The sequence below is a fragment of the Lethenteron reissneri genome, chromosome 19 (genome assembly GCF_015708825.2).
Source record: "Lethenteron reissneri isolate LAM-NWPU_2019-01 chromosome 19, ASM1570882v1, whole genome shotgun sequence".
In the NCBI taxonomy this organism is placed as follows: domain Eukaryota; kingdom Metazoa; phylum Chordata; class Hyperoartia; order Petromyzontiformes; family Petromyzontidae; genus Lethenteron; species Lethenteron reissneri.
In genome coordinates, this window is record NC_083797.1 from 1,701,904 (window position 1) to 1,716,878 (window position 14,975).

The window sequence follows — 14,975 nt, forward strand, 5'->3', positions numbered from 1 at the left end:
GCCAGACACACAGTCACATCACACACACACACACAGTCGCGTGACGCATACACAAGTAAATATAAACATACAAACACACACAACGATGTCACACATATCTGCAAGGTTTACAAGATGTTACAAACAGCATTACACACACACAGCGTTACTGGACATCTGTGAAAAAAGCTTTATAGTTCATTGGATTCCTCCAGGATAAATAAATATTCAGATTCCTGATTCTATTACATAAATAACATTACGATCCCATTGCTCACGGAGAGTGCCGAAATGTGGGATGGGAGGGGGGGGGATGGGGGGGGCCGCTCACCCTGCAGATGAGGCGGCGTGGGGGGCTCCCGTCCCCCTCGCACTCGTCGCACACTCCGCTCTCGCTCGAGTTCTCCGAGCCCCCCTCCTCGCCGCCCCCAAACCGGTCGGGCACGGCCCCCCCCACGCGCTCCAGCTCCACGTGCAGGCGCCCGGCCACCTGTACGTGCGCACACACGCATGCGCACACGCACATGCACAGTCACATACACACAGTCACACACGCACAGTCACACACAAAGACAACGATCCAGTGTGTGGCCTTTAAAGGACTGTGGTGGGGTCAAGTGCTGTTAGCGAGCATCTACGAAGGCCGGCAAGGCGCACGTGGGGGTCTGTGGGCCCACAACGCCCCCCGGCCGCCTTTATCTCCGCAGTGCCGATGTTTACACTCCGCACGAGGTGCGCGTTGAAGGCCGAGTCGCCCGGGGAAAGGCCCAGGACCGGTTCAGACATCACGGACGTTGGTCGTGAGTGGGAATCGAATGCGGGCCGCCGCCGGCTTCGCAGCGCAGCGAGCGAGCCACTTGCCCTGCCGCTCTCCACTTGCCCTGCCGCTCTCCACGTGTGCACAGGAGACGAGGCGGCGCTCGCTCACCTCGCCCTGCTGGCTGATGATGGGCGCCGCATACTGCAGCGTCACGTCGTGGTACAGGCACTCCAGGAACACGTTGGCCACGCCGATCAGCTTCTGGTTCTCCTGGGCCTCGAAAAACGGGTCGGCTTGACGGCCCCAGCCGGCTCCCTCCTGCACACGGTACACCAAAGACAAAGATCCCCCGTGTAGCCTTAATAGCCTGGAAGGGACAAGTGCCTGTTCGCGAGCACCTACGAAGGCTGGTACGGCACACAAGGGTGGCCAGCACCACGCCCCGGCCGCCTTTGTCTCCCTAGTGATGTTTACACACCGCACCAGGTACTCATTTGAGGCCGAGTCGACCTAGGCGAGGCCCCAGGGCCGGTTCCGATATTCAGTTATTGGTCGTAAGCGGAGATCAAACCCGGGTCGCCGGGTTCGTAGTGCAGTGCGCTAACCACTGCAACGCTGCTCCCCACGCGAACACACACGATGAGACGCACAGCACAGCAGGACTGGGGCAAGGGTGACATAGAGCGGGGCAGTGTGACCAACACACACAGGGCTGACCTCGGGGTGGCGCTTGCAACACACACTCACCACGGCAAGAGTTGTACAGGATCAGTGCCACGGCGACAACAGCAGCAGCCAGCGAGACACGTGGTCAAACTGTAACCGATGGTGGAATCATTTGTACAAATAATTAATAATAAGTAAATAAAAGGTTGCTATCTGTGCAGTTCGTATAAAGCAAGAGTGTTAGTAGTTTATTTAGAGTCAAGAAGCTCTTAAATCGGGTTTCATCAACAACAAAAAAACACCGCTGCTTCTCCGACATACGCAACATGTCGCAGTAAAAATAAATGAATAATAAAAAGGACAAATAAGCCAAATAAGAAAAAGGACAGAAAATCATCACGAAGAAACCCATTGTGTTCCACAGACAGAGTCTGCAGTGGAGGAGGTGAGGGGGTCCATGTTGATCGATTTTAGGTGAATTCATTCATATTTGGCAAAAAAAATGTTTACGTCCACCCACGAGCGAAGCGACGGGCGCGTGGTAGTACTTTACAGTTAATCCTCAGCACGGTATTAACCAGGGCGGCCGGCCGGATTCAAAACCGTGAACCCTCTGCAATAAAGCAGTAAAAGCCAACACCGCTGGGCCACGCCGCCGCCTCTCAACAAACCGATCGTCAGTGTCCGCGCGGTGGTGATATGTTAACTACCTCGCCTGGTATACAGGAGGTCGTGGGCTCGATCCCGACTCCGATGCCTGCTGTATATTTGGAGTTTTGCGGTCTCTCTCACCGTGGTCGCGTGGATTTATCTCCGGGTCCTCCGGTTTTCCCCTCCACATTTTTAAATACCAACACGCGTTTATTCGGCCGCTATCAATTTGGCTGCTATCAATTTCCACATGGCAAGCCACCTCGTTGAAGCTATCATTTGTGGCCAGGTCGCTTGTGGAAAGAAAAAGAGCTATGCAGCTCAGTGGGCCTTACCTGGTAAATTAATAAAAAAATACTTCGGTATTCTTGGTTCTTTCGGTAAAGTCACATAGAAGGGAAATAATAAAGCAATACAATTTAAACTATTAAATTCTCACGACGTTTCGATTGCAACACAAGCAATCATCATCAGGTGTGAAAACCACAGCAATTTTTTTAGAAAAAAGTTTTTTCTTAACGTTATTATTTTATTATTTCCTTCTACGTGACATTACCGAAAAGAACCAAGACTATGAATCTCTGCAGTCACGAAAGCTTTAAATCGAAAAAAAGATATAGTTCAGCGTTAGTTTCACGCCGATAACGACCGGTAATGCGGCAGGCAGGGAAGGGTGCGGCTCGCGGGGACTCACGGCGGGATGCTGCTCACGCCACGCCTGGTACAGCTCCCGCATGTCCACCAGCTTGTTCTCCAGCTTCTCCACGCCCCACACCTGCGTGCCCCTCCCCTCCCTCCTCACCTGCACGGCCGCCTCGCTCACCATGCCCCCCCTCTGTGGCGCGCGCACACGGCGTACGAGCACGCGCAGAGACAAAGACAAAGGTCCACCCGTGTAGCCTTAACGGACTGTTGGGGCAAGTGCTGTTAAACGAAGGCTGGCACAGCATGCGAGGGGCTGGGTGGCCAGCACCACGCCCGACACACACACACACTCACACGGATTCACAGTGCTCATGCACGCGCACACACACACTACTACAACATGCATGCATCTCGCCAAGGGTGCGGTGTGTCGAGCGCCGCGAGCGTTGGTACCTTGCGGTTGGCGCTGAGATTGTGCGCTGGGATCTGCAGCGTGACCTGGTACTCGGTGTTCCTCCCCATCTCGCCAGCGAGGAAGTTCGCCTCGCGCACCAGGGCGTCGGTGCGCACCACCTGCTCCCGTAGCCTTGCCAGGCTGAGCCTGAACACCTGGTCCCTGCGCACACAAACACAAATAAAGATCCCCCGCCAAGAGCCTAAACAGACCCAGAGGGCGAGTGATGTTAGCGAGCACCGATGAAGGCCGGCATATGGTACACCACGTCCAGCCGCCTTTGTCCCGACACACTGCACCAGGTACTTATTTAAGACTGAGTTGACACACACATACACATATATGTGCACTGAACTACACAGACTCACAATCACTCCATCACCCGTACACACACTGTTTTATCGCGGTCGGCTACGTAGGGCGCGAAAGAAGTTCAACGTCCATACATAACCACGCGGCTCGGCACACGCACGCCACCGGCACGGGGTCAGCACGGCGACGCGAGCAGCAGACAGCTCGGCGTCCGCACCGCTGGCGCCGAGCCCCCTACCTCTCCTCCGCCCACTGTCGGAGCCGGTTGGAGGTCCCAGGGGTCGGGGGCGACAGCAGCGTGGCGCGGGCGCCACTGGCGGGGGCTCGCGACGGAGACAGCGACTCGGGGGGCAGCTGCTGGCGCAGCGAGTCGAGCTGGCGCTCGTAGAGCTCGCGCTGGCGCTGCAGGGCCGAGCGCTTCTCCTGCTCGTGCTGCCTCTCCAGCGAGCCCAGCAGGCTGGCGACGGGGTCTGGCGATCGCGACATGGAGCGCTCGATTACAATGTATCGTGCGTCAATGGACTCAAGCAACTTAATTTTCCCTGATTTACAAAGCAGGGAGTGATCTCAACGTGTTATGAATGATCCAGGAGGCTGGCTCTGCTCTCCGGGAGCCTCCATACACAGCCAAACAAATTAGACGATCACGCGTACGCGCATAACGACGCGCCAATTATTAAAGTTGTTTAGGCTGACACCGGCAAGTTGAACAACAATCTCGCGATCAGATTTATAAATTGTACACGACGAATCGCTTGAAACTGCATTAAGCATCCACAGGTCATGAAACCAGGCGAGCCGAAACAATAACATAATTATAATCGGCGCGTCGTTAAACCGCTCCAATACAACGTGGCCGTGCCGGGTGGCGGAGGGTTACACGACAACCAAAATTGGCCACGTTATTACGCGACCTAAAAAACACACAAACAAAATAGTGACGTCGGCCACGGGGAAAGAAAAACACACCGACGCGTCAACTGGTCGGCCGCCAGATGGCGAGCGAGCAGCGCACGCACACCGACTCACGCACACCGACTCACGCACACCGACTCACGCACACCGACTCACGCACACCGACTCACGCACACCGACTCACGCACACCGACTCACGCACACCGACTCACGCACACCGACTCACGCACACCGACTCACGCACACCGACTCACGCACACCGACTCACGCACACCGACTCACGCACACCGACTCACGCACACCGACTCACGCACACCGACTCACGCACACCGACTCACGCACACCGACGCACGCACACCGAAGCACGCACACCGACGCACGCACACCGACGCACGCACACCGACGCACGCACCGTCGTTGCCGAGCGCCTTCATCATGACCTCGGTCCGCGCGAACTCGAAGCTGCAGTCGTACTCGGAGGAGACCTCGCTGCCCGGGGAGCCGCCCACGCTGCCGCTCTCCCAGTCGGACGCCTCCGGCGCGTCCGCCCCCCCGCCGTCCCGCGCGCGCGTCCGCCGCTTGTGCCCGGGAAGGTTTATTCTGCGCCGACAAGTGCGGTAGGTGCGGGTGGTGGTGGTGGGTGTGGGGGGGGGGGCACACGGTACCGCCGCGCAAGTCACCCTCCGCCCCCGCGAGGCCGGGTGGCCCGAAACGATTTATTTTACTACAGAAAATTATTTCTTGCTGTGACTGTCCCACCTGATGACGGAGGTTTGTGGTGCTTCCGAAACGTCGTGATTTGATTTATTTTTATTCTGTTTTATTTTTAATGTATGTTTATTTTATACCTACGTGACTTTACCGAAAGAACTAAAGAGTATGTTTTGAAATTGCACATTTTTAACCACAAATAATAATTAAATGTCATCTGGGATGCTGCCGCGGTGTACTGGTCAGCATTGCGAGATTCCTTAAACTTTCCACAATCCCCTCCCCCGCCCCCCACCGCCTCCGTCCACAGCGGATCGCCAGGCCACGAGAGGGAGGTCGCTCGCTTGGAGGCTTGGGGCCAGGAGACGCCTGGGCTGTGTTGGGGTGCCGTGCTCCGTCTCGGTGTGCGCTCGCCCCCCCCCCCACCGCGCTTGCCGTGTCGCCAGGCGAGAGCATGAGGGTGTGTGTGCGACCGTGTCACCTGAAGAAGTGGTTGTTCCCCCAAAGGATGCGGTCTCCGTGCCACAGCGGCGTCGCGCTCGTCACAACCGCCCCGTTCACGCACGTGCTGCGCGGCCCACGCACACAAAAGACATAAAGATCACCATGTAGCCTTCAGTGAACCGTTGGGGGCAAGGGCGGATAGTGAGCGTCTTTTGAGGTCGGCACACCGCACGAGGGGCCAGTGTGGCCAGCACCATGCCCGGCGGTGCCGAAGTTCGTGCACCGAGCCAAGGCCCAGTTACGGAGTACAGGGGGCAGAGGTCAGCCCAGCGTCGATGGGGGTCACTGCGAGGCGGCGTCATTGCAGGGGACAGGGCCGACCGCGTGACGCAGAGTGGTCGTGCGACGCGGCTCGCGAGGGGCGGCGCGAGGAGAGGTGGCGTGCCGTGAGTTACCGTGCCCCCTGGAACGGCTGGAGGGTGATGTCGCCGTCGGGCGCCATGGTGATGGTGCAGTGCTCGGGCAGGATGCCGATGCCGCACAGCTGCACGTCCTGCGAGTCGGCGGCGCCGACGGCCGTGCGCTCCTATGGCAGACGCGTCGCTCGTCACGTCACCCCGGCCCTCACCGCTCGCCACTCATAACAACTCACTGCTCAACCCTCATCACTCCTCCAGCACGGCCACCGCTCACCCCTCGTAACCCACTGCTCGACCCTCATCACTCCTACAGCTCACCCCTCATCACTCCTACAGCACGGCCACCGCTCACCTCTCGTAACCCACTGCTCAACCCTCATCACTCCTCCAGCACGGACACCGCTCACCCCTCGTAACCCACTGCTCAACCCTCATCACTCCTCCAGCACGGACACCGCTCACCCCTCGTAACCCACTCCTCAACCCTCATCACTCCTCCAGCACGGACACCGCTCACCCCTCGTAACCCACTGCTCACCCCTCATCACTCCTCCAACACGGACTCTGCTCACCCCTCATCACTCCTCCAGCACGGCCACCGCTCACCCCTCGTAACTCACTGCACGTCACTCGCCGCTCGCTCACCACTCATTTGTCACTCACTCGTCACATAATCGCACACCACCCATCTCACGGTCGGGCTGTGTGCTTCATGTGGCAAGAAGTGGGGAGGGGTAAAGAGGTGGTGGGGGTAGGGGGGTGGTAGGGGGGGTGGTAGGGGGGGTAGGGGGGGTGGTAGGGGGGGTGGTAGGGGTGGTAGGGGGGGTGGTAGGGGTGGTAGTGGGGGTGGTGGGGGGGGGGGGCGCTGACCTTCAGGTAGTAGACGAGCAGCTCGTTCAGGGCCGGGTCGGCGTTGAGGTTCACGAGGAAGCTCTTGTCCTCGCCCACCTTGATGCCGGACGACTCCAGCGAGATGCCCATGCTCTCCAGCTGCTTCTGCCTCTCCTACCGCCCCCCATTCCGCCGGGGCCACGCGGCAAAACGGGACGGAATCACTCACCGGCCTGAGCACGATCGCTCCCGTTCGTACGCGCCATGCGTAGCTAATGACCGATGAGAATTTATGAATGTAATGTTCCGGACAGCAACCCTGTGACATTTCAAGAATAAACTCTGGGATCAAGGCCACGCGTGCGTTGTACGATTCCAGTTAAATGTTTATTGGTGGATATGTACCTTGCGCCAGAAACTGTACATTAAGATAATTTACAGCACGTCCGCATAGCGTGCAGGGTGCCGCTGTCACCGAAGGAGTTACGTTAGGGAGGAGGGAAGGAGAGGGCGAGACAAGGAAAGAAAGAATAGTGGGAAGGAGGGAGGGATGGAGAGTTAGATAGGGGATGAGGGAGCGAGGGAGTGAGGAACTTGATGCCCCGTCCCTACTGGACATCTGCGGCAAAGAGCTTCCTAGCTCATCGGATTCCTCCAGTCCAAATAAAGATTCTGATCCTGAAGGGAGCGAGGGGGTGAGGAAGGGTTAGACGGGTGGGATGGATGTGAGCGAGGGGGAGTGGTAGGAGTTTGAATGCCTACGTTGAACTTCTTTCGCACAGTACGTTAGCCAATCGTGCTAATCGGAGGTACAAGGGAAGGACAACAAACTAAACACAAAAAGCAGTTCTAAAGAAGTTCGTTTTTAATTTCGATTTAAAAGTGTATAAGGGAGCAAGTGACGTGCGGACGTCGGGGAGCAGCGAGTGGGGGGGGGGGGGGGGGTGGCGGGAGAACCTCACCTGCGCGATCTCCTCGGTCTTGCGGAGTTTCTGCTCCCAGGTGAGCGTCATCTCCTGGATCAGCTTCTCGCTCTGCTGCAGCCGCTCCTGCAGCTCGGGGGCCATCAGAGACTGGGCCCCGACGCCACAGCCAGGGGATTGCGCAAAGCAGCCACGGCGGTGGCGGTGAGAGGGGATTGTGGGTCAGGGGGACACACATGACACATCTTGAGTGACTGTGTGTGAATGTGCTAAATACAGCGTTTGTTTTAAATGTGTAATAACAGTTGGTCAGCGTGCTGCTCTACGAACCCGTCGACCCCAATTTGATTCCCGCTCACGACCAATGACAGTCGTGAATATCTGAACCGGTCCTGGGCCACCCTTAGGTCGACTCAGCCCTCAACGAGTACCTGGTGCAGTGTGTAAATATCAGCACTGGGGAGGCAGTGGCAGCCGGGCGCGTGGTTGACCACCCACACCCTCGTGTGCCGTGTTGGCCTTCACAGGTGCTCGCTTACGGCACTCGTCCAAAAGTCTGTTAAGGCTATACGGGGGATCTTTGTCTTTGTTGTGTCATTGTGTGTCGTTGTTTGATGTGCCAGTATCTACGTGTGTGGGTGGTGTACCGGTGTGAGTGTGCGTGCTTGCCCCCAACAATCTGTACAAGGCCTACGGGTGATCTTTGTCTTGTGTTATACTATTAATTGGTGGCAACGCAGTCACTGCGACGGATGACTGTGTAGAAAATCCTTCATTCGGCAGTGGATAAACTACGGCTGCTGCCGCTGCTCAAATGATAATTCGGCCCTTATGGAGGAAAGCATTGGCCCCACTCCTATGGCAGCATGAAGAGCCTACGTAGGGCGTATTTACATATGGCATGGCGCAGGCTGGCACTGCTGTGCTGCTCTGTACACGCCAGCTGGCACGGCACGGGACACGCAGCACACCATGTGGTGTGCACACGGCGCGTACGCACGCGCACACACCACAGACACACGTGGCACACACGTGACCACACAAATATAAAGTGTTTTAAGTCATCGGCCGATAATGCCGGTGTGTAAAATGAATAGGCCGATAACTAAAAAATATTTGATTTGTACTAAGACAGAACGGAGGTCTTATTTAGACATGCATTTATTATACGTTCCATTGTGCTGTTTGTTGCTGGCCGCCAGTAGCGGATCCAAAGGGGGGTTGGGGGGGGGCAATGTGGGCGATGCCCACCCCACTCCTTGAGATCCCGAAACTGTTTTATTTTATCGATATTTGCCGATCGATATTGTTTTCAGAATTTTTCCATGAAAGTAAGAAACTACGTCATTACAAATTATTCACCAGAGAAAAAAAACCATGAATGTTATGTTTTTTTTATGTAGGGCCCTGTTTAAATAAGCTTTACGTTTCAGGACCACCCGCCCCCCTTAGCAAGCTTCCAGATCCGTCTGCCCTGGCCACTTGGTGTTTAAGCCGCTTGACGTTTTTAGGCCGGTCAGGTCTTTGGACCTGTCAGGGCCTTCATTTACAAATAGAGATTACCACCCCCCACTCCCGCCCGCACCCCACTCCCCCGAGTCACCTCGGCCTGGTTGAGCTGGCTCCTCAGCTTGTCCACCTCGTCGCGCAGCTCGCGGATGATGCGTGCGTTGGGGTCCTCGTTGACGACGGCGTGGTTCACGATGCGCTTGGCGCGGTCGGCGTAGCGCAGCGTCGACAGCGTCTCCTCGTAGTTGTCCGCGGCGGGGCTCACCGTGGCCACCATCGCCGTGCGGCTGTTCCCGCCCAGGTTGTCCTGGCGAGCGAGGGAGGCGCGATGCACACAGCCCGAGCGCAACCACGCGGCGCGCAACCTCAACGCAACCTCAACGCAACCTCAACGCAACAGCACCGCAACCGCACCGCGTACACCTCTAACCGCGACGGCACAACGCACTCCAAAAACGCGACCACACACAAAGCTGTCATCCCCTGATCAGTGCCCGACCTTATTACAGGCCAATTCAGACCCTATTGGTCACCTCGAGCCCTTATACATCTCGACAGTCATCCTTGACGTTCGCACGTTCTCCCCTGTAAATCTGATATTGTATTTGCATAAACACAGAGGCTAATGCCACTTCCATCAATTTGCTCGACTTCAACATTACGAAAGCTTACTGTATGCAAAAGACCAGAAATTACGTTCTAGTCTGAATTAAGTTAATTACAATGGGACTAAAACGTAAAGTAAAATGACAATGTCTCACCATATATAAGACACGTATTTTAACGCAAATGCTACAACTAATTCCGCTCTCCCCTACTAAATTGGCTATTTAAAATAATAACAATTTACAAAAATTTGTATTCTGGCAACCAATTAATTTCCTTTCATTTTTAATCAGCTGTCAATTCCATTTAAATAAATAAAGAAAATGGTAGAAAACATGTTTTGGTCCATTTGGCCTCAGTCCAAAATCGCATCCGAAGCATTGCGACATTTGATACACAGACATTTCATCCCACTTTTTTTTCAGAACGAAGTGGCTTATCAAGTAGAAATTTATAGCAGCCAAACATTCTAAAAGCATGTTCATTCTAAAAATGTGGAGGGAAAAACCGGAGGCCCCAGAGAAAAATCCACGCAACCACGGGGAGCGAGAGAGAGAGAGAGACACGCAAACTCCAAATACACAGCAGGCGTCAGGGTCGGGATCAAACCCACTGAAGGCCGGGCCGACATCGGAGAGAATCCCTCGACCGATTCACGCCCCTCACTCACGCCCACGCACCTTGAGTAGCCAGGTGAGTGCCGAATCGCGGTACGGCACGAACTTGTTCTTGTTCTTCCCGGCTGCCTGATCGGCCAGGGCTGAGATGACCAGGCCCAACGTGGACAAGGACCTGGAGACGGCAAGACGTGAAGAGGCGCCGGCGTGAGCCGCAGGCCCGGCCCGGGGCCCTGTCGGAGCCTCGCGTGACATGCGGGACGGGTTTTGGTTTGGGGGGCCGTGCGGAGCTGTGATGAGCCGCAATTGTCAGTGTTGGGGACTATGGAAGCTGTGGAGTTGAAATTGAATGGTTCATTGTGGAATAGAAGATAATAACCCGTTTGATATACATGAAATATTACAATATATAGGTTTTATTGTACGTGTTGTAAATAATAGGGGAACAGTGGAAGAGTGGTTCGGGCATCGTGCTGTGAACCCGGCGACCTGAGTTCGATTCTAAGCCCAGGCTAATGTCAGTGACGAATGATCTTTGCCAACCCCCTTGAGTAATTCACACTTACCAGCGTGGTGAAGTGTGGTAAAAAAAGCCCCATGAATTACACGGCCTTCATCCATTCGCGGATTGACAAAGGACTGAAAATAATTATACTAAAATAAATTCCATTATTTATTCACAGGTTGTTCGAAATTTATCTTGGTTTTATTATTTTTCCTCAGTGGTCTTGGGTTATTGTGTTGCATGGGCACATGTTGTGGGGAGCGGTGGTGCAACGATTAGCGAACTGTGCGACTAACCCGGCAACCCGAGCCCGCTTCCCGCTCACTGTCACCACCAACACGAGTGAAGATTATCTGAACCGGTCCTGGTTCAGGTTCCTGGTACTTTCCTAGGTCGCCTCAGCTTCAAATGAGTTCCCGATGCGATGCGCAAACTATGCCACTCGTGGTGCTGGTCAGCCACCCCTCTCTTTTTGCCGTGCTAGCCTTCGTGGGTAGTCACTAACAGCACTTGCCTCACCATCATAAAGGTTTTTGGGTTAGATCGCGTAAGTATAAATGCGTCGTAACCCTCCACCACCCGACACAGCCAGTAAGGTTCGTCAAGTAAACAACGCGCCAATTAGTTTACTACTTCAGCCCAATTAGTTACTACTTTGTGAATAGTATTGGTCGTGAAAGCGGGGATATTGGTCTCTGTGCGTGTGCATAGGTGACGGCGTCCGTTGCCCGCACTTGTTGATGTTGCTGCCCTCTTTGAGACGGTCGCCGGCCGCCCCCGTCTTGGAGGCTCGCTCGCTCCCGGCCAAGTCCACCAGGCTCAGCCGGCTCACCTTCTCACCCGACGTCTTAGGGGGTCACGGCGGTGGGGGTGTGACGGAGGGGGGAGGAAACACGCGTACGCGCACACACGTACGCGCAGCCACGTGACTGTCAAAGGTCTGCTCCCGCAGGTGGGGCCGGGGACGCGGGCCAGCGGTAGCGCACGCCGCCCGTCGGGAAAGCTCGTGGTTGGAATCCCAACAGGCCGCCCTGGTTAATACCGCCGCTGTTATTTTAGTGTAAAATATTCAGCGCTGTCTGCTTTGCGGTGGATGCTAAATATCCCGTGATGTCATTTGAAAGGAGCAGGCCATTGTGAACCGTTATCTGCAAATGACTCAAGTGAGAGTACACAACAACGGCGTAAAACTACAGCAGGCTGTGTGTGTGTAAAATGTGTGTGTGTGAAATGTAACGAATGCTGTGTGTGTGTGTGTGAAATGTAATGCAGACTGTGTGTATGTGAAATGTAACACCTCTACACAATAACAAACACAAAGCAAAACACAAAACATCAAAAGCTATAATTGGGATGAGTTGGCTTTCCATGGAAATAACGAGGTATTGTGTGTGCTTGCCAGTGCATGCGTGTGCCTGTGTGTGTGTGCAGTGGTGAATATTTGGGCCTCTCCTAAGTCAACTTGGGCTTAAATGAGTGCCTTGTGGCATATGTAAACATTGGCACCGGGGAGACAAAGGCGGCCGGGCGTGGTATTTGCCACCCACCCCCTCGTGCGCCGTGCCGGCCTTCATAGGTGCTCCCAAACAGTGCTTGCCCCAACAGTTTGTTAAGGCTATGCGGGGGATCTTTGTCTTTTGTCTTCGTGTAGTTTGTGTACACGTGTTGGTGCATGAACGCCAGTGCGTTCGTGGTCTTGTGTTCGTGTGCCAGTGTGTCCGCGTGCGCCAGTGGGTATGTGCTAGTGCACATGTGCCTGTGGGTATGTGTCAGTGCACATGTGCCTGTGCGTGCATGCCTGAGAGTGTGTGCCACTGCGCGTGTGCCTATGTGCAACATGCCAATGCAAGTGTGAGCAAATCGACGGCGTGCGTGCGTGCCTGTGCGCGCGTGCGTGCATGTGCGTGCATGCCAGGGCATGTGCGTCTTTGCCCGCCTGTTTGTGCATGGCGATGCGTTTGTGTATATTTTCACAAATTTTCCGAGCCGGACGGGCATGTGGACAGTACCAAACAGCACTATTATCAAAGTTGAAATAGATAAGAGCCCTAACACGTGTCGTGAATTAAGCAAGGTATGTGTGTGCGCGTGCGAGCCGGTAAGTGCGTGCGTGCCAGTGCGAGCCAGTGTGTGCGTGCTCACCCCCGAGGCGAGGTCGGTGAGCGTCTGGGTGAGCGTGATGGTGAACACGGCGTGCGAGCGGCTGCTCTCCTCGTTCATGTTCGTCGCCGCCACCGTCCTCGACTTGTTCCCCTCCGACATCAGCGAGTCGATGTCCTGGTGACAGAGACGATGCACGGCTCACAACCACCAAAGAAGGCCGGCGCTGCACACGAGGGGGTGGGTGGTCAGAACCACGCCCGGATGCCTTTGTCTCCCTCAGTGCTAATGTTTACACAGCGCACCAGGTTCTCATTTGAGGGTGAGTCAACCAAGGGGAGGTGAAGGAATGGTTCAAATAATCATCACCGGTGTTGGCCGTGAGCGGGAAACGAACTCTGGTCACCGGGTTCGTAGCGCAGCGCGCTAACCGCTACACCACCGCTGCCCACCACCAACGCTACCACACTACGAGACTACCACACACACCACCATCTCACTACTACACACACCATACCACGCACCGCCACATTGCTACGCACCACCACAACACCATCATACATCACCACACCACCGCTACGCACACTCCACCACCGAACCACTGCTCCACACCATCAGCACAATACAACACACCGTCACACACCGCCACACCACACTGCCACAATACTGCACACCACAAGTGCACACCGCACCAAACCACCAAACCAATATTGCGCGCACACACACCACCACGCTACGACACTTCACCACCACAGCCATCTTTGTCGTCTTCTTCTTGCCCTTCTGCCTACGATTTCCCCAAGGAGGCAGCGTGACGGTCGGCGCTCCCGGCAAGCCTCGCGCTACAAAGTCCACAGCACGGGCAGTCGCCCTCCACACCACGTGCAGTCGACCCCCGTCTGACTGCGGCCAGCGTCGTTCGACGGCAAACGCCCCGTTGTGTGTTCAACCTCTTTACAGGGGCGGTGCAGCAGCGGCGAAAAAGTCAAGGCCTTCGCACAAACAGGCTCGCAATCACCCAGCACAAATATACCCCACGACAAACAATTCTGCTCATTTCAGACTCACTGCTGCCAGGTGCCCATGTGCAGTGACACTAATTGTGCCCGACTGTTTACTCAGGGAAAGCTTCACAGAGCCTCGAGACGTTTTAGCGTTGTCACGGAGTGCCCCCGCTGCATTGGGGATCTTTTCACCAATTCGCGTGGCAGTAAACGGGAGAGCACCCGGAGAAAACCCAGGCATACGTGGGGGGTGGGACGGGGGGGGGGGGGCGCTCAGCACTGCCACCTCCTGGTGGCAACCTTATACACCCCGCCCACCACCCTCCCCCCCACCACTCTCCCCCTCCACCCCTGTATACCACTGGCAAGCTCTCTGCTGGTAACCCATTCCAAGCGCTAGCCAGGCTCCCGCCTGCTTAGCTTCTGAGATCCAAGGTGCCCCGGGTGAAATTTTGAGCAAGTTTTGTACAATAAGATAATTGGTTTTTTACCCTTCTATCTGGCAACAAAACTGACACCTTTTTGCAAGGAGTCATGTTTGCATAGACCGCAATACCTGCAGTCATAATACAAACAAAAGAACATAACTCTGATAATGTGCACTATCAGAGTTATGTTCTTTTGTTTGTATTATGACTGCAGGTATTGCGGTCTATGCAAACATGACTCCTTGCAAAAAGGTGTCAGTTTTGTTGCCAGATAGAAGGGTAAAAAACCAATTATCATATTTTTACTGGCAAATGAGGTCCCCATAGTGTAGAAGTTTTGTACAGCTGCGACGATGAGTCAAGTCAATGAAGTGGCTACGGAATTGTAATGAACTATTTTTGTAGTGGATCACTCTGCAGCCTTTCAAACAAAGCAGCCGCCCCCCACTTTCTGGCTTCCGACAACAGGAAACCCCTGAACAAGAGGTCAGGCCCA

At 55.1% G+C, this 14,975-nt stretch overlaps 1 protein-coding gene across 1 annotated transcript in view; it reads right to left on the bottom strand.

The window, feature by feature from the left end:
* LOC133344087 (kinesin-like protein KIF13A) overlaps positions 1-14,975 on the bottom strand; it is a 41,604-nt gene that overhangs the window by 13,387 nt on the left and 13,242 nt on the right. The window contains 14 exon segments of the mRNA XM_061554036.1: positions 311-469; positions 908-1,057; positions 2,751-2,891; positions 3,155-3,317; positions 3,706-3,937; positions 4,795-4,982; positions 5,575-5,661; positions 5,993-6,123; positions 6,827-6,961; positions 7,750-7,860; positions 9,314-9,526; positions 10,506-10,617; positions 11,682-11,794; positions 13,090-13,224. Coding sequence (XP_061410020.1) covers positions 311-469; positions 908-1,057; positions 2,751-2,891; positions 3,155-3,317; positions 3,706-3,937; positions 4,795-4,982; positions 5,575-5,661; positions 5,993-6,123; positions 6,827-6,961; positions 7,750-7,860; positions 9,314-9,526; positions 10,506-10,617; positions 11,682-11,794; positions 13,090-13,224 — 2,070 coding nt within the window.